Genomic DNA, 24,709 nt, shown 5'->3' on the forward strand with positions numbered 1-24,709 from the left:
CTTTATTTTCTCTATTCCTCATTCCCAGCAGGGAGTAGATATCTATCTCAAGTGGAATTCTATTTCTAATCTAACTCCTTCACTAATGTTCACTAACATATGTTAAAAACAATTTTTAATCTGTATTAGACAAGATTCTTTCCATCACAAGGGACAGAATTTCAATAGAAATTAGCCTAAAATAGGAAAAGGGCACCTTATTGGTTTATATTGCTTAAAGTTCAAAAGATAAAGTTAAGAAATTGTGCCTTTCTTCCCTTGGATTGTTCTGCCTCTGTGTGAATTTCATTTCCAGGCCAACTCTTCCTTCATAGCAGTCCTTGGTACATCTTTATACTAACTAGAACAGCACAGATGCAATGTCTTTCTGTCATTTTAATTTAGCAAAAGCCCAGGGATTTGTTTGGATATAATATATCCTGAACCAAATAGTATGGTGAGGGAGGGTGGAATATGCCAATTGGCTGATCATGAGGTTATACCAATCTCATTCAAACTACAAAGACTGATAGGAAAGATTGGTTTCCCAATAAAAATCAAATATTCTTTATCAGAGGAAGCAGAAATGGATTGAGGGTTGACAAAAACACCAGATGTCCTCTTAGAACATTTCCATGTTATATGCTCCCTACTATGTTTTTCAAATAGCAAGTTGTACTTTCTCTATTGCAATTGTTGACTTACTTGCTTGTTTCCATTTTTAGGCTGAAGAGGACAGGAACCATGGCCCTCTTATTGGTGAGGGTCAATATCTAGCTCAGTGCCCGGCACATCTAAGGTACTAAAACTATCTGTTGAATTGAATGGAATTGCTTTATTTAATTAATTTGATAAATATCTACAAACCATATGCTAGGCAATGGAGAAACAGCAGAGAATAAAACAGGTGGAAATCTCTGCTCTCCTGAAATTTACTTTCAAATAGGACATAGTTCGAAACTTTCAAATGTTACTAGAGTTTCATCTCTAAAATTCTATGATAATAACATAACATAGGGTCAATCGTACAGGGATACACCAGAACAATTATTCCTCAGAGGAAATTATATGACTAAACCTTTTCTACTTGATGATAATCCAAATAGGACCAATGCATTGGATCTAATTCATTCATTCGTTCATTCAACAAGTATTTACGGAATCCCTACCAAGTGCCAGGAAGATAGAGTCCCAGCTCTCCTGGAACTTAAAGGTTAGTGAGGAAAAAACACGTTGCATTAGTTTCCTATGGCTTCTCTAAAAATTACAACTTGGTGGCTTAGAAAAACAGGCATTTATTTTCTCACAGTTCTGGAAGTCCCAAGTCCAAAATGGGTTTCACAGGGTGGAAACCAATGTATCCACAGGGCCATACTCCCTCCAAAAGAGAAAACATCTGTTTCCTTGCCTTTTCCAGCTTCTAGAGCTTCATTTCTCTCATTTCTTGGCTTATGGTCCCTTCCTATGTACTTAAGGTCAGCAGCATAGCATCTTCAAATCTCTCTCTCCTCTTTTATCACATTGCCTTCTTCTCTGTGACAAATCCCCCTTTGCCACCTTCTTACAAGGGTGTTTGTGATTTCCCACTCAGTTATTCCAGGATAAACTATCTATCTCAATATCTTTAACTTAGTCACGTCTGCAAAATCCATTTTGCTACTTAATGTAAAAGTCACAAGATCCAGACATTAGGTCCTAGATATCCTTGGGGGCAGTTATTTAGCCTACCACACACATTAATGAAATAATTAAAAAGTATATAATTAGTGGGCTTCCCTGGTGGTGCAGTGGTTGAGAGTCTGCCTGCCGATGCAGAGGACACGGGTTTGTGCCCCAGTCCGGGAGGATCCCACATGCCGCGGAGCAGCTGGGCCCGTGAGCCATGGCTGCTGGGCCTGCGTGTCCGGAGCCTGTGCTCCGCAACGGGAGAGGCCACAGCAGTTAGAAGTCCGCGTACCGCAAAAAAAAAAAAAAAAAAAAAAAGTATATAATTAGCAATCGTGTTTCTTAATTAAATGGTTTTCTCATAATATTTTTAAAATATTAAAATGGAACATTAGAACTTTTAAATACCCATAACTTCAAAAATGTTCCAGAACTATAAAGTGTGTCTTGGTAGATTATGGTTCATGGTAAAAGCCTAAAGGCCAATGTTCATAGTAAAGGAGTTAGATGAAGTAAAGTTAATTTAAAAAAAAAAAAAAAGAAGAACAGGAGAAGAGATTGGGGGCAAAATTTTAAATTTTAATTTAGAGTGTGGAGAGATTTAAAATGTCAACATTTTGAAAAGACTGTAACCGTAAAAATAGGAAGGAAAAAGCACATAATTGTGAAAGATTTGCTGGCCTTTCAGAATGAATCAAAGGCAAGTTTTAGAAAAACAAAGAAGATATTACATATACACATAGAAAGAGTAGTATATCATTAGAGAATCTAATTTTCTAAACTAGCATAATATCTGCAAGTAGGGAGACACCATGAAATCTCTAAAAAAACCAAGCAGATTTAAAGCAATACTCTCTTGTGTATATCATTATCAGCATCCTTACCTCTGGGGCAATGTTTAGCTCAGATTATCTTATTTAAATAGCTATGGCTTACAAAAAAAGATCCAATCTGTTCTTTCACAAGAAAATTGTACACCAAGGATATATGATTATTTTTCCCTTTAGGATAAAGCAAAAAGACATGTTGAATCACATACGGTTTCAATAAATAAAAGTTAACAGAAGAACTGGAGGATTTTTCAGATCTGATATGTGCTCTGAAAATAATAATTTATTTTTTAACCATAAAAGTTCTTCTAGAGATACTGTGTTGATTCAATATAGATATTTAAAGGGCAAAATGTTAATGTTAAATTTTGACGGGAAGCTGAAACTTGAGGGTAGAAATATAATTTTTATTCACATATGTATAATTTGGGGGCACCTTGATGCAGCTTTTTTTTTTATCTATTACAAAAAAAAATTGTTATTTAACTCTGATTCTTTGTTACAGAGAGTTAGAAGTGACATGAATCAAAATAATGTTATAACTTTGAATAAACATGATATGGCTGTAGCACTTCTAGCCACTAGATTCTCTAGTAGTAAAAATACTTTTATTTAAATGATTATCTGATTCTAATAGTTGTTTTCTGCATATTTTAGCCTTCTCATAGCTTTTAAGATTAGAAATCTTTCCACTTCTTAGAGTTGTCATTAAATATTTGTCTCTTACAATTACTGTGTTTCTGGCTTGTAAGTTACTATGTTTGTTCCTGTGTTTCTCCCAATATATTAGGGCTTTGTCATGAACATTGGAAACTTCAATAGTATCCACTACGGCAGTTGATGGGAAGCAGTATGTTGTAATAGAAGAGCTGCTCTGGCAATCAAATGACCCGGACAACATCCATGCTCTGTGGCAACTCACATAGGTAAGCTTGAAAATTCAGAACACAATTCTGTGTTCTTAATAGACTATGGTTGATTATGTACAAATACAGCTACTAGTATCTCCTTTACTGTTTCCATGCCCCTTTACAGTGTAACTTTGTGGCTTTTCTATCAAGAGATGCAGTATATTTTCATATCTCTTGAATTTGGACTGATTGTGTGACTTGGAATTGTTAAAAGAATGCAGCAGAAATGACATTGTGTCAGTTAACAAGCCTTGACATTAAAAAAACTTGCATACTTCTGATTTCTCTTGGAACTCTGAGCAGGCACTATGTGAAGGAGGCCAGACTCACAAAGGATGAAAGAACCCTTGGCCCAGGGCAGAGACAGCCCAGTGGTCTCAGCTGAGAATATCCTAGACTAGCCAGATCCCAGATGACCCAGTAGCTAACCACAGATGTAAAGTACTCAGGCAAAATCAAAAGAATAGCTCAGTTGATCCCATTTAAAATTGCCAACCTACAGACTTAATTAAATACATGGTAATTTGTTATTTTAATCCATTCAGATGTGGGATGGTTTATTACATGGCAAAAGCTAACTGATACACAGACTTAATATATTTTAGTTGAGTGAAAGGATATATCATTGAAATGGAAAGAAAACTATTTCTAAAGTTATTCTACTTCTGATGTGAAATTCTATATTACGTTTTCTTCTATACCAGTACAGCTTTTTTTTTATCCATACCAAATTCTAAATTTGAGGGGAAATATACATTTCTATTTTAGTTTTTAAAGACCACTCTAAAGGAAATAAAAAAGAAATATTCTTCATTGTTTATTGATAAAAAAATTACTTAATCACATTTTTTACTATAAAAATTTCATGTGACAATTTATAATTGAAATAATCTTAGTTCTGTTTAAAAATGGCACTTGATTTATTTTTAAGGATTAAACTCTCTATATTAGCCATAGAGATTACCTTCAAAATTTTATCATTTTAGTCATTTAACTAACATAAGTATTTTGTATTTGAAAATTGCTTCCCCTGCAGAAAAAAATAAAATGCCAATAGATTATCAAACAAAACTCATAATAATAGAACACTTTACCTGCATAAATATTTATGAGTGTCAGCAGAATTACCAATTTCCAAAGCAACCTCATTTCCACTTTCTGAGGTCAAAATTTCTCCCATACAATCAGCCGGAAAGAAAATGTCTATCTTCCAGTCTGAAAGAAAAATAAAATTGTCATGAAATGACAAATATACAAACATGCATATTGTAAAGTATGTATGAATTGTTGCATATTCATTCAAGTTGATATTAAAATATTAACCTAAATAAAGCAACCTAAAGGTCTACTTTATATATATATATGTGTAGTTTGTAAATTTCCATAATTTCAGTTCATATTTCCATAATTTCAATTCATACCTTAGAAATACATGTCATTTGCTGTAGTAGTTTATGGGCTGGAGTACAATTCAATTGAATGTATTCTATGTGGATTAAAACTTTCATGAGTATAATTTTATTTTATTTATTTATTTATTTATTTTTTAACATCTTTATTGGGGTATAATTGCTTTACAATGGTGTGTTAGATTCTGCTTTATAACAAAGTGAATCAGTTATACATATACATATGTTCCCATATGTCTTCCCTCTTGCATCTCCCTCCCTCCCACCCTCCCTATCCCACCCCTCCAGGCTGTCACAAAACACCGAGCCAATATCCCTGTGCCATGCGGCTGCTTCCCACTAGCTATCTACCTTACTACGTTTGTTAGTGTGTATATGTCCATGACTCTCTCGCCCTGTCACAGCTCACCCTTCCCCCTCCCCATATCCTCAAGTCCGTTCTCCAGTAGGTCTGCCTCTTTATTCCTGTCTTACCCCTAGGTTCTTCATGACATTTTTTTTTTCTTAAATTCCATATATATGTGTTAGCATATGGTATTTGTCTTTTTCTTTCTGACTTACTTCACTCTGTATGACAGACTCTAGGTCTATCCACCTCATTACAAATAGCTCAATTTCGTTTCTTTTTATGGCTGAGTAATATTCCATTGTATATATGTGCCACATCTTCTTTATCCATTCATCTGATGATGGGCACTTAGGTTGTTTCCATCTCCGGGCTATTGTAAATAGAGCTGCAATGAACATTTTGGTACATGACTCTTTTTGAATTTTGGTTTTCTCAGGGTATATGCCCAGTAGTGGGATTGCTGGGTCATATGGTAGTTCTATTTGTAGTTTTTTAAGGAACCTCCATACTGTTCTCCATAGTGGCTGAACCAGTTCACATTCCCACCAGCAGTGCAAGAGTGTTCCCTTTTCTCCACACCCTCTCCAGCATTTGTTGTTTCTAGATTTTTTGATGATGGCCATTCTGACTGGTGTGAGATATCTCATTGTAGTTTTGATTTGCATTTCTCTAATGATTAATGATGTTGAGCATTCTTTCATGTGTTTGTTGGCAGTCTGTATATCGTCTTTGGAGAAATGTCTATTTAGGTCTTCTGCCCATTTTTGGATTGGTTTGTTTGTTTTTTTGTTATTGAGCTGCATGAGCTGCTTGTAAATTTTGGAGATTAATCCTTTGTCAGTTGCTTTATTTGCAAATATTTTCTCCCATTCTGAGGGTTGTCTTTTGGTCTTGTTTATGGTTTCATTTGCTGTGCAAAAGCTTTGAAGTTTCATTAGGTCCCATTTGTTTATTTTTGTTTTTATTTCCATTACTCTAGGAGGTGGGTCAGAAAGGATCTTGCTGTGACTTATGTCATAGAGTGTTCTGCCTATGTTTTCCTCTAACAGTTTTATAGTTTCTGGCCATACATTTAGGTCTTTAATCCATTATGAGCTTATTTTTGTGTATGGTGTTAGGGAGTGATCTAATCTCATACTTTTACATGTACCTGTCCAGTTTTCCCAGCACCACTTACTGAAGAGGCTGTCCTTTCTCCACTGTACATTCCTGCTACCTTTATCAAAGATAAGGTGTCCATATGTGCGTTTATTTTGGGGCTTTCTATCCTGTTCCATTGATCTATCTTTCTGTTTTTGTGCCAGTACCATACTGTCTTGATTACTGTAGCTTTGTAGTATAGTCTGAAGTCGGGGAGCCTGATTCCTCCAGCTCCTTTTTTCGTTCTCAAGATTGCTTTGGCTATTCAGGGTCTTTTGTGTTTCCATACAAATTGCGAAATTTTTTGTTCTAGTTCTGTGAAAAATGCCAGTGGTACTTTGATAGGGATTGCATTGAATCTGTAGATTGCTTTGGGTAGTAGAGTCATTTTCACAATGTTGATTCTTCCAATCCAAGAACATGGTATATCTCTCCATCTATTTGTATCATCTTTAATTTCTTTCATCAGTGTCTTATAATTTTCTGCATACAGGTCTTTCGTCTCCTTAGGTAGGTTTATTCCTAGATATTTTATTCTTTTTGTTGCAATGGTAAATGGGAGTGTTTTCTTGATTTCACTTTCAGATTTTTCATCATTAGTGTATAGGAATGCCAGAGATTTCTGTGCATTAATTTTGTATACTGCTACTTTACCAAATTCATTGATTAGATCTAGCAGTTTTCGGGTAGCATCTTTAGGATTCTCTATGTATAGTATCATGTCATCTGCAAACAGTGACAGCTTTACTTCTTCTTTTCCGATTTGGATTCCTTTTATTTCCTTTTCTTCTCTGATTGCTGTGGCTAAAACTTCCAAAACTATGTTGAATAAGAGTGGTGAGAGTGGGCAACCTTGTCTTGTTCCTGATCTTAGTGGAAATGCTTTCAGTTTTTCACCATTGAGGATGATGTTGGCTGTGGGCTTGTCATTTATGGCCTTTATTATGTTGAGGAAAGTTCCCTCTATGCCTACTTTCTGGAGGGTTTTTATCATAAATGGGTGTTGAATTTTGTCGAAAGCTTTCTCTGCATCTATTGAGATGATCATATGGTTTTTCTCCTTCAATTTGTTAATATGATTTATCACATTGATAGATTTGCATATATTGAAGAATCCTTGCATTCCTGGAATAAACCCCATTTGATCATGGTGTATGATCCTTTTAATGTGCTGTTGGATTCTGTTTGCTAGTATTTTGTTGAGGATTTTTGCATCTATGTTCATCAGTGATATTGGCCTGTAGTTTTCTTTCTTTGTGACATCCTTGTCTGGTTTTGGTATCAAGGTGATGGTGGCCTCGTAGGAGGAATTTGGGATTGTTCCTCCCTCTGCTATATTTTGGAAGAGTTTGAGAAGGATAGGTGTTAGCTCCTCTCTAAACGTTTGATCTAATTCTCCTGTGAAGCCATCTGGTCCTGGGCTTTTGTTTGTTGGAAGATTTTTAATCACAGTTTCAATTTCAGTGCTTGTGATTGGTCTGTTCATATTTTCTATTTCTTCATGATTCAGTCTTGGCAGGTTGTGCATTTCTAAGAATTTGTCCATTTCTTCCAAATTCTTGAGTATAATTTTATATTTGGTTCTTTTTGAAAAATGTTAGAGAGGTTTAAAAACATGTTAAATTAACTCCCACAATTCTGTTGGTGACTTTTATTTTTGATTTTACACCATTAGGAATAAGGTAAAATATTACTCTATCTTATATATATTAACAGTGATTTTATACATTTCATGGATATTTAAGTGTTTTTTTAATCAGTATTATTCTCAATATATTGAGAATATATTCATTGGGAAACATTATTTTCCTATTGTTACTAGAACTAAAATTAATATTGTGGTATAAAATTTCTCCTGGAACTCAATTTCTGGTAGTATTATCTTTCAAGTATGAGACATACATTTCCTTTGTGATCACATCACAATTTTCTCTAATTTATTTTGACATTTAAGCTTTCCAGTGATAAATGAAATCAAGATAAAGTGTTTGTTCAGCCTTTACTCCAAAAGTGAAATCTAGTAAGCAGCTCATAAAGCTCATAATCTCAAAAAAGTATAGAATAATAAACTCACGTAGGTCACATTTGATAAAATTATTTTATATCAAATGATAGGACCCTTTGGAAACTTTTAACTTAGTGTAAATGTATTGTCTTGCAACTTCAAATATCGCTTGGAAGCATGTGGATTTTAAGTGTAAGTCTAGTAAAAAAAAATTTCTTTTTGATCATTTCCTGATATATTTTTAAATTGTAAAAATCTTTAATTTCTTTCTGTTACTAGTTACTTCAACTTAAACCCCAAAAAGTGACCATATTCAACTTTAAGTCTTTATAAAATCCAAGTTAAATGCTTTCAAATTTAATCTAAGAATAAAAATCAAAAAGAAAATAAACAATATTCAGGTCAATATGCTATGCTGATTTGACAACGTCCTACCAGAAATTCTGTCATATCTTACATCGTCTTTGCATTCTCTTTGACACCACAGGTTCTAAGCTCTAATCCCCTATATTTAAGTGAAATTATCCACTGTATCCATTCATTAATTTATATTTTTTCAAGAAATATTTATTTATTTATATTTATTCTCTGCCAGACATTAGGTACTTTGGTGTTAGTAGTGAATCTAAAACCCTTCATTTCTACCCTTGAGGTCTTGCCATCTTTTAAGAGATACAGACTTCTAAGAAAAACAGCAAAATCAAACACACACACACACACACACACACACGCAAACACTGATAAATAGTTAGGTGTGGTAAATATGGTAATACTTTGAAGAAAACAAGTGCAATCTATGAGGTGTGGTTCAAGTAGTATTTTTGAACGGAGGCTTGAAAAATGAGTATGCTTTAGCCAGGCAAAGAGTACATGTACATGAGGTAGGGAGCATAGGAGAGCAGGGATTAAGATAGGTAAGATGTAGAAGGAGACTACTAGCTGTCTAAGCAAAAGGGAGAGAGTGTGACAAGGTCCTGAAGCAGGCCTGAGTTTGCATTTGCAAAGACCTGACAAAGATCCAGTTTGCTATTCAGAAGGACAGTGACATAAGACAAGGTTGGAGAAGGACAAAGAGGTTAAACTGTGGGCCATGTTGACGAGTATGGATGTTGTACTTCCACATTATAATGAGGATTTTTAAGCAGGACAGACTGAATTTAATATACATTGTACAAACATTACTGGCTGATGTGGAGAATGGAAGGGGTGGAGTACAAAGTAAAAACTTATAATTACCAATTTATCTGATGGGCATTCATTATTTTTTCCGACCAAACAATTCTTCCCCCTTCTTCTGATAAAAGCTCTGTGGTTTTTTGTTTTTGTCTTTGTTTTTTTAGGAACCATCTCCCTACACACCCTCAGTCCATATAATGAGAGTGAGATTTCTTTTACCTCCTAGCTCCAGGGATGAGGATGTGACCAGGGCTATGTCAATCAGGAATTAATTCCCCTGGCTACAATGTTTTGTAAAAGGATGGGCATGTAGCCTAAGCCAAACCAGTGACAACAAAGCCAAGACATTTGTCAATAATATTAAGACAGTTAAGTTGTTAAGATATAATCTGTTGATCCAATGTAATTCAAAATTTTGCAAGTCCTGTCTTGACCCAATTTTGAAAGCATGGCTAAAAACTCTCAATTCCCCTTAGCAGATAGTTTCCTGAGTCCCCACCCCAACTTCTTCCCTTATCAGGCCCTGACACTTCTGGGTTATAATGCACACAAAGCAATTTCCAGAGGCCTCCAGTTACCTAACAACCAGGAATGGCCCTTCTTCCTAGGGCTGACAGAATTATTCAAAATACTCAATCTCAAGGATGCCCTCGAAACTTAGCTAACACTACCTCACTTGCCATACATTAGCTGCTCTTATCCTGTCCATACATACTTGTCATACATAAGTCCCAGCTTGCTATTATCCTGTCCCTGGGTGTACTTCTCTGAATACCCCTTCTCTCATTTGGATCTGTAGGAAACAAGAGTTTTGCTTCATATATCCCAGTTTCACATATCTGAGTGTTATTATGTTGTGTTCCTCCATCTAAAGAACCTGTAGTCATAGCTGATATCATGACATTATGAAATGCCATGCTTAAAATCTGGAATTCCCAGATGTGAATGAATAAGACAAAATCTTTGCCCGATCCAGTTTGGGTTGTAATTTTTTTGGTCTCTTGCAAACAAAATCATCTGACTAGTGTATTCATTTTTCAGCCTGAATTTATATAAAGTTTTTCTTAAAGACTCCAGTGCAAACTGACATGATATATACCCCTTGAGCCTCGTATTTATCAAAGACTCCATTATATTGCCAGCATTTTTGTACATTATCTTGAAGATAAAACTGTATGTAATGCTTGCTCCTAATACATGGTATGGTATGTAATGTAGAGCTCATAGGTATTCAGTAAGTAAGTGTCTGGTTTGTATTTGACAACCAACCAATCTAGTATTATCAAGAAAAAGACTAAACTGGGAATCTAGAGACTTTGCTTCTACTACTGTCTTTCTCTTAACCAGCTTATTAATATTGGGTATTTCATTTATAGTCACAATGATTGTCAGCTTCCTCCTATGAAGAAGAAAGGGTTTGACCTAGAGATCACCCTTAAATTTCTTCCAGCTCTGATAATCTAAGATTGTTTGATTCAACCAGGTATCTAACTTCATAACACATATTTCCCTTTATCATCTGATTGCTTATCAACATCCTCTAATGAGGGCCAAGTCCAAGAGATATTTTATTTTGCAATGCTCTATAAAGACAGCCTAGATAGCTAATATTTATGCATCAGTTGCCATTCGAAAAAGTTCCATTTGTAAAAGTTTAAATTGCCTGAGGAAGGAGAATACACTGGCTCAATGAGAACAATCTAGATAAGAAGAGTCTGGTTATTTACTCACAGGAAAAAGGGATAGAAATATTCAGTAGCTAAAATTTATGCTGGGCACTGACACGCAAAATAGCCACAGGAATTATTTCTAGGTTCCTAGAATCCTAAAGATTGCTTGAGGCAAAATAAAAGAGGCCAGTATACAAACTTAACTTAAAAGAACTTCCCGAAGCTCTAAAAAAGTTTCAAAAATGCATCACCAGCACTTTGTTTTAGATGAGGTTTATAAACCATGCAATCTTTAAATATCATTTTGGCCTGAAGAAGTGGGTGTCTTGGTTCATAACCCAGCTGCTGAGGTTATTGTTCTATTATTACTGGACAAGCTTGTCCCCTCCAGACCATATGTGTTTCTTTTTCCTCTCATGGAATTTCTCAGTGCAAAAGTAACAATTTCAAACACTTCAACACAAGAGTATGTGTAGGTACACAATCTCTTTCTTGTAATCCCCACCCCCAATTTTTTTTAAATCTCTGAAAGTTGAAATACCCTTGTAAGTTGAGTGGCAACATTAATTTGGTGGTAAAATCTGCACCAAATTAATGTGAGGTTGTTTAGTCTGTTTCATCTAACTTAGCATGAATATTTAGGTTTTGCTGTTGAACAGAAAGTGTTGGTTGATAATAGAGCTGTTCAGCCCACCGAAGGTATTGTCTAAATACGTGTAAATTTGAACATTGCCTTTCTAAAGACCAAAGTAGGGATCAGCAAACTGAAGTCTTTTGATCAAATTCAGTCTCCTGCCTGTTTTTGTAAGTAAAGTTTCACTGGAACCCAGCATACCTATTTATTTATGTACTGTCTATGGTTGCTTTTGTGCTACAAACGCAGAGTTGAATAGTTGTGCCAGAGACCATATGGCCCTCAAAACCGAAAATATTTACTATCTGGCCCTTTATAACCTTAGGGCTTTTGGAAGTTCTGTTGCTGATCTCTGGTCTAGTATATTCTAAAGTCAAAAGACATTTGGCTGTGAAGATTTCAGGTAAAGGAATGTGGAACTCTATTTCTCTAACCCCCTGTATACATACTCAGCAAGAATTGCACATGTTTAGCAGAAAAAATAAATGGGTCTTGATTTTGAAGTAGCTTCGGACTGTATCGTACCTTAATAGGGTATCTTCTTACCACGTGTCCCCAGTCAGCATCTGACCCCCCAGATGGCACAAGAGAGAAGAGTTTAGAGATGATTGCTGTGTCTGTGAGTTTGTACCTAAGACTGATTGTTCTTAACCCACACAACACAAACGTTTCCTTCATTTGGTTCAGAATAACCCATTTTTTTTTTCAAATAGAAAGCCATCACTCAATCTATTTCTTGGCCATAAAACCATTCGTCAGTCTATGAATGTGCTACAAATGCTTGTAAACCAGGAATGATTAGGAAGTTAAGTATTGGCTCGACTTTAGGTAATAGAGTAATTCTGGGAGGTTGTCGCCATGTTAAATTGTGGTGGGCCTAGCAGACATGGGAGACGATGAGTGATACCAAAAGAGAGATGGAATGCATCTCTGCTGTTTAGCTTTTACAAAAGTACCTTCCAACTTCTCTTTGCACTGAGAACTAGCAACATTTGCTTAAACACAACGGTGGGTGGATGTGCACGTACAGCTTTGTTAACAAGGCTTTGAAAGGGGCTCATGAAGGATTCTACTTGGTACTCAATAACTACACTTACAAGCCACAGAGAATGCCTAAGATAACCTAACACATCACATTGAATGACAGAAGAAAAACATGGGGAGCTATTCTTGTCTGTCTCAACTTGATGCTCTTTAATATCTGTAGATACATCTATGTGATACCAATTTGGGTGACAGACAACTTTGTTAATCGGTACATACAGTGTATAAAAATCCTCAGGTAGGGCTTCCCTGGTGGCGCAGTGGTTGAGAGTCCGCCTGCTGATGCAGGGGACGTGGGTTCGTGCCCCGGTCCGGGAGGATCCCGCATGCTGCGGAGCGGCTGGGCCCGTGAGCCATGGCCGCTGAGCCTGTGCGTCCGGAGCCTGTGCTCCGCAGCGGGAGGGGCCATAGCAGTGAGAGGCCCGCGTACAGAAAAAAAAAAAAAAAAAAAAAAAAATCCTCAGGTCTATTACATATTGTACCTGTTTCTTGACCTTTCTGCATTATCTGAAATGATTTTCTCACTTTGGTAGTAGGAAAAAGAAGCAACTACTCATTGGCTTTAATGGTCACTATAAATACAGGGTAATATAATGACCAATGGAGGAATATTACTTAAAATGTTGCCAGCTTCTCTCTATGTGTATTAACTGTGCTGCTTTAACATGAAAGGAAATCATTGTTGCAAGTGCATTACTCCTAATGGGCTTATTCTTCCTCTACTTATAGCAACATTGCTTTGACATTGAAGAATTGCATAGCAGAGATTAAGATCCATTTTCAGATGGCATGTTCATCATCAGAACAAATGTGCTCAGCACTAATTGCCCTTTTGTTTTTAATTGACCACTTAATTAACTGCACTAGATAAATTAAAAATCTCAAATCCATTTTCTTCAGGTAGCCCCACTGTTTTATTTCAGTATGATAAAAATCTGTGGCCAGATAGAAGGGAAGATGCTTAATAATTTTACAACAGATTTCCAACCTCAGCATTCATGGAGTTATTTACTATCAAACTAAATCAATAATAAATTAAAAAATGAAATATTTATGATCTGAAAAATCTGATTTAGACTAGGAAACCCCAGCTGCCTTTAAGTCAGGCAAAGTAGCAAGATAAATTATGCCATCACAGTCTTTGTTTTCAGAATATAATGCAATCACTTATGATAATTGTTATGCCAGCTCTCAAAATAGGCAGTCATAATAGATGATAGATTAGCAGAAAGATATAACACAGCGTGTTTAATGCAATCATAGAAGAAACATTCCTTCTTTTCTTCGAGGAGACATGATTACATGTTAAGTTGTTAACAGCATGAAATAAATGCAAATATGTTTGTTATGAAAATAGTTAGAATCATTTCTACACATTTTCTTATTAGCGAAACCAAGCTGTACAACTTAACCTAGTCATCAATAGTCTATCTCATATGGCTTTTGCTTGAGGCAGTGGAGTCTTGCTGAAAGAGACCAACGTGAAGAAATTAGTTTTCTAAGTGATAAGAAATCATCCTTTCAATGAATTTCAGAATTGAAAGAAAGTACAGATCTTCCTCGATTTACAATGGGGTTATGCACCAATAACCCCAATATAAGTTGAAAATATCGTAATTCAACAATGCATTTAATACATCTAACCTACTGAGCGGCATAGCTTAATCTAGCCTACTTTAAACGTGTTCAGAACATTTACATTAGCCTACAGCTGGGCAAAATCATCTAACCCAAAGCCTCTTTTATAGTAAAGCATTGAATATCTCTTGTAATAAGTTGAATATTGTATTGAAAGTGAAAAACAGAATTGTTGTAAGTGTATCAGTTGTTTACCTATGTGATTGGGGGACTGACTGGGAGCCGTAGCTGCCCAGCATCATGAGATAGGAGCCTACGGCGTATTGCTAACCTGGGAGAAGATCAGGGTTCAAAATTCAAAGTAAAGTTGTATTTGAAACATCGTACGTTGGGGTCCATCTGTGTAGAGATAATATTGCTTTCGTAGGGGAGGAAACTGAGGCCTCAAAGGAGTAAATAATTATCCCTATTCAGTTCATGACCTAGAGTGAGACCTGAGGGCAGATCCCTGATAGAGAGTCCTCCCTACTGCATGCCCTTTTTGATCTGTGACACTGGACCTGTCACCTAAGTATAGCTTCAGCCTCTGTGAGCCTATTTTCCCAACTGAAAAATGCAGGTAATTATATCTCATAGAAATGCTGTCGTATCTCTATTAATCAGACTAAGAGAATCAGGGTGGGTGATAATGTAGTTTGGAGGATTTGTAATGTCAACTCTCATCTCTGAAAGCGGTGACAAGAAATATTTGCTGTTCAGGCAAACCTAACTTTATTAGACTTACTACAGAAAGAGAGACTATAAGTTGAAATAGTCTTAGTACTACCTCAGAAGGGCAAGTTATCGATTATATTTATAGGATTTTATGGCCTGAGCTGAGTGATTTTAAGGTTGATCTTGCAAGATGAAGAACTGACTAGAAATAGGCAGAGTTCATGGTGTAATAGCTTTAGATTGATGGGCGCCATGTGGTTAGACTCTTGATGTAGGTCTTGATGTTGTTCTTGAAATGAAAGTTTTGTCCTATAGAAGTGAATACTTCCTAAAGCAAATAACTAAATTACTTTGCTTTCAGTATCATTTAACACAGGGATAGGGAATTATGCCAGTTTCAGTTCTTGGTAATGGGTTGAATAATAAGATGGACAGACTGCAAACCAAGCACCAAAGCAGAAAGGAGTTGGGAAATTTTTCTGTAAGAATCAGATAGGAAATAACTTTCGCTTTTACAGATCATTCGGCCTCTGTTGCCACTACTAAATAGGACTGTTGTAGCAAAAAAGCAGCCATAGACAAGACAGTAACAAATGGGAGTGGCTGTGTTCTAATAAAACTTTATTTACAAAAAAGTGATCAAGGGTAGCATTTAATCCAAGGCCACAATTTGCCAACCCCTGTCTAAAGAATGGCATGGAGAGAAGTTTCTAGTGCGAAGTTATCAGCCCAAGCCTACTGAATATTTGAGTAACCTCTGGAATGACAAGAAGCTGGGAGGGAGAGTGAGTATATCAGGTACAAGATATATTCAGAAATATAATTCAGAAAATCTTGATTAAAACAAATGGAGTATAGTCATTTGCCCCATTCTTTTTAATCTAAATATTTCTGAATTTTGCTACTGATATCTATGTTACCTGTATGATATATATTATAATGTATATGATATACATATATCATGCATAGATAAGTTTAACAGTAAGAAGCAGATTAGTTTTCTTTTCACTCTTTTTGCTTCTTCATGTATTCCAAATTTAAAAAAGGACTAAAGAAAACAAGAATATTTATAGCAAGATCCTACTGAAACAACTATGCATACGAAGCATTTTGTTCATTTGTTTTGTTTGGGGGAATATAAATAAGCTTATTTGGGAGCAGTATTAGAGCATCAGAGGAAAAAAAAATTACTTCTTTATGTGCTTAAGAAAAAGCAGTCAGACTGGGGGAAATTTTTCTTTTTTTCTGCTTTACTAAATTTGTCAAATTAAAGAAAAACAAAGCAAAACAGATTGGTATAGGCCAAAACAATATCTAAATCTAATAAGATGGTATTTAATAAAAGTACATATTAAGTTTTAGGTTTAAAACATTGATCTACTTATTCAGCATAGGAGCAGCATGGGGAAAAGAGACTTTACATAATTTCAAGTTAGAAAAACAAACACAATATGGGGTGATTCTAGGCCAACATTCAATATTTGCTTATCTTTTGACATAGTTGCTGAAAATCAGATGTAACTGAGGTTGCATTAATAAAAGCATAGTGTCCAAAACAAGGGATGTGCTATTTCTACCTTAACGTGCGCTTATGTAACCACATAGGGGGGTTGTATTCTCTTCTCAACATCAAGGCTTAAGAGAAATTTTGACAAATTGAAAGCCTCTCCTAGGGAGCAGGGTGAGGATGATGAAGTGGCTGGGAGCTTATGAGGGTCACTGGAAAAAAATGAGTATGCTTAGCCTGGGAAAGAGAGGATTTAGCAGGCAGAGGAGAACCATCTTCAAATATTTGAAGGGCCATGTTGTGGAAGAAGGATTAGACTTATTATTTGTGTCTCAGGAGAGCAGAACTGGGACCAAAGAGTAGACATTTCAGGGCAGCAAATTTTAGCTTAATATCAGCCCAGAGCATTTTAACAAGTAGAATTGTCCAGCCAGTGGTTAAGTGCACTGGCTTTGAAACCTAGACTTTCTAGGTTTGTATCTCAAAACTTACAGTCACTTAATAGCTTTGTGACTTTAGAGGAAGTAAAATACTGTCTCTGAGCCTTAGTTTTATGATAACGACAATGGAAAAAGTACTATCTACTGCATGGGTTTATATAAGGATTCAGTGAGATTGTGCATACAAAGAGAAAAGTGGTTTCTCCATGAGATACCAAGTTCTTCATGACTAGGCATATAGAAGGAGCAGCTAGATGACAACTTCTCTGGAATATTATAGAGGGCATTTCTGCACCAAGTAGAAGGTTAAGCTAGATGACCTCTTAAGCCCTTCTAAACTTGTATCTTTTATTTCTATATAGGAGCAGGAAACTGAAAATCCTCTGTACCAGGGATCATTAGGTGGTGGTCCAAAAGCTGGATTCCCCTAGAAGAACACTTGAAAATTGGGAAACCAGAATAAAAAGGAACATTCTGGCTTCTCTTTAAGTATCTGAAGACTTGGTATCAATGGTTCACATTTCTACATGGTTAAGAAGCCGAATCCAGCCTCTGTACCCCAACACTGAATTAAATCTTGGAGACAGAGTTTTGGGTGAAGTAGAAAAGAATAGCTTTATTGCTTTGCCAGGCAAAAGGGGCCACAGCAGGCTAGTGCCGGCAAAGCTGTGTGTCCCCACTTGGAGAGGGTAGTGAGAAGTTCTATAGTAATGGTTCAAAGAGGGTGTGATCAGCTCATGGGCGTTCTGACTGGTTGGTGGTGAGGTAAGTGGGAGTCAGCATCATCAACTTTCTGGTTCCAACTGGTCTGGGGTCTACATGCTTGTGGGCAGCATACCTTCGTTAACTGTTAACTTCACTCACCTGATGGGGGTTTCAGTATCTACAAAACAGCTTAAAGATATTGTTGTGTGTATCCCTTGATGGGGAACAGGACCTTGCCCCAAGGTGGCACTATTGTTTGTTTCTCCCCTGTCTCATGTCCCCTCCCTTCCCTAATTACAGCTACTTGAACCTGCCTGTTGGAACTCTGGGAAGGTCATGGAGGCTGAATAAAGCCTATTTCTTATAATCAAAGAATTGGGGGACACAGAAAGCTTTTTGTGCATAGGAGCCTCACAGGACCCTGCTTGGTATCAGTAACAGCACCTTTAAAAAGCATTAGCAGCAAGCATCAGCAGTGCTTGGCCCTTTAATATCATTTGCCTCAGTTTAGACAATAGACCCAGTTCGTCTAAGATGCAGCCCACCTTAGTCTCATATCACCTGCCTGATCTCTGAAGGCGGTGTATTGCCACTTCTGTCCTACATTAGCTAGGTGAGATAGCTGGAAGCAGTCCTTCTGGACTGCAGTCCTTTTGGACAGGATAGAAAAATAGGAGGAGGAAGAGAATGAATGGGATACCGGCAGGCTGTCTGAAAGGGAAGATTAACAACAAAAGTATTAATAATATTAGTTTTTGAATACTGACCAGTTACCAGGCTCTATGTCAAGGACTGTATGTACATTGTCTCATTTAATCTTTACAGCAGTCCTATAAGGTGTGTAAAATGATTGCTTTCCTTTAATGGGTGAGGATACTAAAGCTTGGAGGGGTAAATACTTGTGCAAAGGTGTGCCCAGCTAATAAATGGCAGAAAAGTTTCTCATCTGACCAGTATCTGTTCCAATCCTGAACCTTTGCTTTCCTCCACAATGGCCAATCTTACAAATTTTACAATTTTGCCTAAAGCCAGTCCTGGGAGATTCAGTTCTAATTTCTGAGCAAACATATTTCTGATAGGAAAGATCTCTTCCTATCAGAGTTGTAAAGGGAAGATTCCTCCTTCATTGTGAATAACCTGAACTGTTATGAATCTATATGGCACAATGCAAGGTTTCCCACAGTGTGCTTTTTGGACTTAAAAAAAAGTAGCATGTAGTCAAATACTATGCAAAATGCAAGGTTAAATAAGGTGAACAAGTTCTTTCCTGCAGGATTTCTCAGTGTCTCTACTCTTCTAATGCACATTGTAGAATCTGAGGAGAAGGGTACGTACTGTTTCTTAGACTTCCATGATCCTGGGACTCTGTTTTCTTCAGTGTTTACCCTAGAGTGAATGAATGCTCCATAGAACACAAACCTAATAGAGAGAAAAGAGCCCTGGACCAGAAATGCGATGGTATCAAAGTCCCAACTCTGCCAACAGCTAGCTATGTGATCTAAGTCTTGTAACCTCTGTTCTTATGTTGGGACAGTAATATCTGTCCTACTGACTGCTCCAAATTTTTATAGGGATCAACTAAAAGAGGATTTAAAAGAGCTCTCTAAATTGAAAAAAGCCCAAGATATGCATAAGGGATTAAATGACTAATGTTTCTGTCTCCTACATAACTGATCAGGGAAATGGGCTAGATTTTAATCACTTTCATGCCAATCAGCAATTTTCTGACCACACATAATGTTGTATCTTTTTAAAATGCATGAATGTGTGAATTTTCTGATCTACCTGGAAAGAATTATCAAAATATTATCTATATATTCATATTGTCATGAATACATTAAAGCTATGCAATTGTAAGCTCTCTGCTGAGAAAGAACACACTTTCTTCCAAGGCTATCTATTAAGGAAGGAAAGAGGAAAGAAATAGTGAGTACTCATAGCGGGATGTACACTGATTCCATTCCCTTCCCTTTGGCTAAGGTTCATGGTCCCCAGCCCCTGGACAATTGGACCTTTTGCCTTCTCTTGCATCAACCTGTCCCCTGATATGTGCTCCTGTTGGCAGTCCTGACCTCACAGAAATAGGAGTCATCTCCGGAGGAAAATGCAGTTGCCTGTCAACACTGTCGCTGTAAAACTGGGAAATTCCTCTGCTATTGAGAAGCTAGAATTTCTAAAATAAGAAAAATAAAAAGGAGAGAGAGAAAAAAATAACTCATTTGGCAACAGGGAATGGCATTGAACCTTGGTCTCTTAAGTGCCCCATTCCTTGGCTTTTTGAAGTTGCAGAAATGCGGATCAGGCTTTCTGTTGAGTGTGTTATTCTCGCTAAATACATGGTCCCCGAGAGGAAAGATGCTGTGGCCTGGGGCACAGGGGACAGACCTCATTTCCCAGCCCTTTGCTCATTCTTTCACCTTTGGAGATGGCTTTTGTAGGTAAGGAAAAAAAAAGTCATCTGCTGACCTGACGATACACTTCCCCAAAGGCAGGGTATTAAGATGTTATCTCAGATTTCCCCCAATTCAAGCCTGCTTCCTGCCTTCTTACTAATAGGACCTAAACTGCCTTCCAATACCTGGATCTCATGTTTATATAAATAGTACCCCACTTTTGTAAATTGATATATAGTGTGAAAAGTGCTTTCTCAAATAAAATGTCTCGTTTTGATTTTTTTTTTTTTTTAATTACCAAGAAAAACAAAAAGTGAGGCTCTGAGAGATTAATTAACTTTCCTGGAGTCAGCCAGGATAAAGTATGCATACTCTTTTAAAAGTACTGTTTTATATTTTCCACCCTCAAATTTTGGTGACTTGGGACAAAACTGTATTCTAATTTATATCCAGATATAGGTAAGGGTATTGTGAGCTGTGAACAGTAGGGAGGGAATAACAGGAGGATGTGAAAAGCATTCTTAGAGGAAAGGAGCAGTACCTTCTGCAGGGGTTCCCCATGGGCAGACTGGCCCAGTGACAACATCACTGGACCAGGAATCCAAAGGGCTCAGAGACAGTCCACCACTGCCAGTAACCAGTTACATAATCTTAGTAAATCCAGCAACATTTCTGGTCTCAGAATTCTATGCTGAGATGGGAGAGCAGGCAATTCAACAGAAACAAGTAGGAGGCAGGCTTCCAAATAATGTAACGCTACTTCAAGTATTGGGCCAAAATCATATAGGTAGTATGTGGCTGAGCTGGACCTTGGACCTAGGTCTTTTGATTTTAAGACTAAGGCCCTTTCCATATTATATATAGGAAGCACAGGATTGATGTCAGTGATCTGGACATATATACTTGGAATTATTCTGAAAAAGACATTAATTGGTTTCCAGAATAGTAGGCAACTTGAATGTAAAGGTAGTTTTAGGAAAATATCTAAAGTGGGACAGGCTATAGTGAGACTAAGGGCAGAGTGGTGCTCTTAAAACTGCCTTTTGTTCTGTCCCTATGGCCGCCTACTAGACTAAGCAGATCTGTGGAAGGAAAGAGAACACCAGACAGTAGTTTCTTTTCTCTGCATAATGTAAACAAAAGGCCATGATTCTGGGGAATAGCTCCCAACCCAATCCAGCAGTCCATTTTGCATATAGATAGATGCCCACTACTGCCCTGAACTCCTATGTGCAAGAGGGCATTGGTTCTGTTAGGCCACCATGTCTGAAGGGACATGGAAAGGATGACAGAGTCATTGACTCAGTGGCTTTGAGCTTTTCAAGAGGAGACAGTGGTAGCTGAAGGTCTATGCTCTGTAGCCAGGCTTCCTCCTTTCAATCCAGCCTCTGCCTCTCATTCAGTAAGGAATTTGGTACAGGTTACCTAACTCTTCTGTGCCTTCGTTTCCTCATCAGTAAAATGGGAATAATAATAGTAGCTACTTCCCAAGTCTGAGGTGAGGATAAGTTAATTCATATAAACTGCTTTGAAGAGTATCTCATATGAAACCAGAGCACACTAAATAATAGCTGCTATTATTATTGTCATCATTATTGTTATTATTATTAAGTACAAAACAACCAAATTTAAAAGATCAGGTCATTTTCAAGGATGCCTCTATCTTTGGTTATGTTGGTCCATCTTCCTAGAATTCTCCAATTTTAGAATTCTGCCAAGATTCAATGACCTTTATCCCATGAAGATTTCATTATACCTTCATTTAGAAATGCTTTCACTTTCAACTTCTAATCAATTTATCTTTAATGAGGGATGAATGAAATATTTAAGGTATGACTACTTTTCCATAATATATTTTGCTGGTCTATTCTTCAGGGTTGTGTGTGTGAGTGTGTGTGTCCTTGTACACAGGAAGGATCAAGTTACACTAATTCACTGAGCGGGTGAATGGTTGCTACTTATGACTTAAATGTATTTCAGGGGTGTTATGGAAAAAGCATTCAGAAGCAATAATAATTTTGAGAGTTATCATTCTCTTTGTTACGTTATAGAATTCAGTACAGTCTCCTTGAAAGGTGATACACTAGACCTTTTAAATAAGGGTAATGAAGAGAAGTAAGTAGGCTTACCCTTGCCTGTCTTCAAGTGACTATTACCCAAACAGTCTAGAATGAGGAAATAAGTGAAAGAAGAATTCTTTTTGCACTAAAGTGATTCCAGGCAAGGATGATATCACCTATCCTCCTCTTAACATCTTTTTCCAACCTATATGTCTGGTATGTCATCAATGGGACAGCCGGTCTTTAGGCTTCCAGAAGAGGTATATCTTCTGAAAGGGCAGTGACTTTGGATTCTGCATCTGAATCTCCAATGGCTTAAACTTGGCCGCCCAAGTGTAAAGTGGTACCTGGGTGCAACACATTTTTGGCTTATTGGTTGCAAACAGATTTTAAAACGATATGAGTTTGAAAACATATTGATCATGTTGCAAGATGTTATTTGGAGATTTTACAGTAAAAGAAATATAAGCACAGCTGCATATTTCAGAAATTTCAGTCCCAATTTGCTTGTCAGTTCCCAGAACATACTAGTTTTTCAGGGGATGTACATATATAAATAAACTAAATGCATATAGAAAAGCACATATATCTTTTCTTTCCAAATAGCTTTCCTTCACTCTACCTGACATAAACTCCCTCATGTCCCCAGCCAGAATGGTATTTTTGGCACAATATTTTTCCTGACTTCTCTATTGCCTCCTGGGGACCTGCCTTTCAAACATCTAATGTGAATTTTCTCATGAATGCCAATGATACACGGCTACATTTTTCCTTCGAACTTTTCATCCCCCAGGCACTCCAAGTACTCTGTAACTACTTCCAAGTTATCCATAATTAGATGGGTAGCAATTACTTGTAATAGAGGGTAGAAAAGGCAAAGGGCATTTTTATTGGTTCTGGGAAGATTTAACTACATTGATACAGCATTTACTGAAAATCCCCATCACCCCAGAGCATGGTGAATGGCCACTTCCATCTCAGCTCTGTCTCAGGAGGTTTCTGGGTACAAAGTGCCCTGAGGTCTCCTTTGCCACACAGAGAAGCTAGTCTCCATTCATTCTCTCATGTTAACTTCACTTGAGTTAAGTGCGCAGACAACACTTTATTCACTCCCAATTCAAATCAAAATAAAGGTTTAATTTGCTTCCCTGTCTTCTGGGGCTAATCTCCCTCATTGAACACTCATACTCCCATTAATTCAAGGAGAACAACCCCCTGAGCAGCCTTTGATTAGACTCGAAGGATTAATTGTTCCTTTGGAAGCTTACACACAGCATCCACCAGTATCAACAAGCACCTCCCTTTGTGTACCCCATACCCCAGGGCAGAATTGGGTATGAGACATGACCATCAGCAGCAGCAGATAATTTGCACTCTACCTACTTCTGAGCTCAAGTGCTAAATTTCTAGGATGCGTATTATAGTGCTCCGTCTTCCCTGCAAACCTACCATTTGCAGGTGGAATACAAAGATGTCAACTCCTGCTAAATGTCAGGAACTTTTATCATATAGGAGATGTCAGAACAGACTTTAGCAGAAGTTAGCTTTATGGAATGTCTCCAGGGTCTGCCTCTAATGTTAATGGATCAACCTCCCAGTTGAAAAAAATAGAGTTCTCAGTTCTTTTGCTATTCTTTATAGTCTATGACTTCAACTTTATTATTTACATTCAAAGAATCTCTTGAGATAAAGTAAAATAGTATGTTTCAATAATTAGTTTAATAATAAGTTAATTAAGAAAGGATTCACTCCCCCCAACTATAAGCTGAGTTTCATTTACAACAGCTCTTATAAACCAGCTTAGAGAAAGATGAGATGATTTATATGTTGACACAGAGAGGCAGAAGTTTTTCTGTGTATGTGTGTATCTTTTCATAAGGGTGAACTAATTTATTTGTCAAACAGTATTTGCTTTTTCTGAGCTCCCCCAAAAGTAGACTGTGAGTCAAGGACTTTTTAATGCAAAAAGGTTGGTTGGGAAGCTATCCTAAGAAACATGGGAAGGGAAGTGGCTTAGACACAGAATGGAGCCAGTAAAAGTTTATTATCAGGCCAGTTGTCAGTGTGGTCAACTGGATCTCAGTCTCTCTGGGGAGTACTGGATGCAGAACAATGTTCAGTTATCCCAAATGAGGGGCACAGAAGATGAGTATTTATTTATCAATTTCTCATCCATGATTGATTGAGAGTTGGTTCTGGGAACATTAACTCTCAGGCAGTGCTAGTTTGGCCTGCATGGAGAAAAGCATGTTTCCCAGGCCGGAATCAGAGATAGTCAGGTTTTCACAGTCATCAGAGTTGTAGTTGTGAATCCTGATGATGGGTATGGGGGTGGGAGATTCATTGAGAGCATGGACAACATCTGCTATAATTAGTAAATCTCTGCCATTTATTAGACATTGGGTTGTACATTAGCCTTGAAATAGAATCAGTGCCTTTTATAAAAATGGGACTTCAGCAAAGGTTTTTATTACTAGAACACCAGGATTATTGCTACACA

At 37.1% G+C, this 24,709-nt stretch overlaps 1 protein-coding gene across 1 annotated transcript in view; it reads right to left on the bottom strand.

Annotated features, from left to right (window-relative positions):
* Positions 1 to 24,709, bottom strand: part of CNTN6 (contactin 6) — a 293,831-nt gene that overhangs the window by 228,194 nt on the left and 40,928 nt on the right. The window contains exon 5 of the mRNA XM_065885736.1: positions 4,480 to 4,600. Within this exon, the coding sequence (XP_065741808.1) occupies positions 4,480 to 4,534 (55 nt within the window). The 5' untranslated portion in view covers positions 4,535 to 4,600. The remainder of the gene's footprint in view (positions 1 to 4,479; positions 4,601 to 24,709) is intronic.

This window comes from Phocoena phocoena, chromosome 10, assembly GCF_963924675.1.
Source record: "Phocoena phocoena chromosome 10, mPhoPho1.1, whole genome shotgun sequence".
NCBI lineage: Eukaryota > Metazoa > Chordata > Mammalia > Artiodactyla > Phocoenidae > Phocoena > Phocoena phocoena.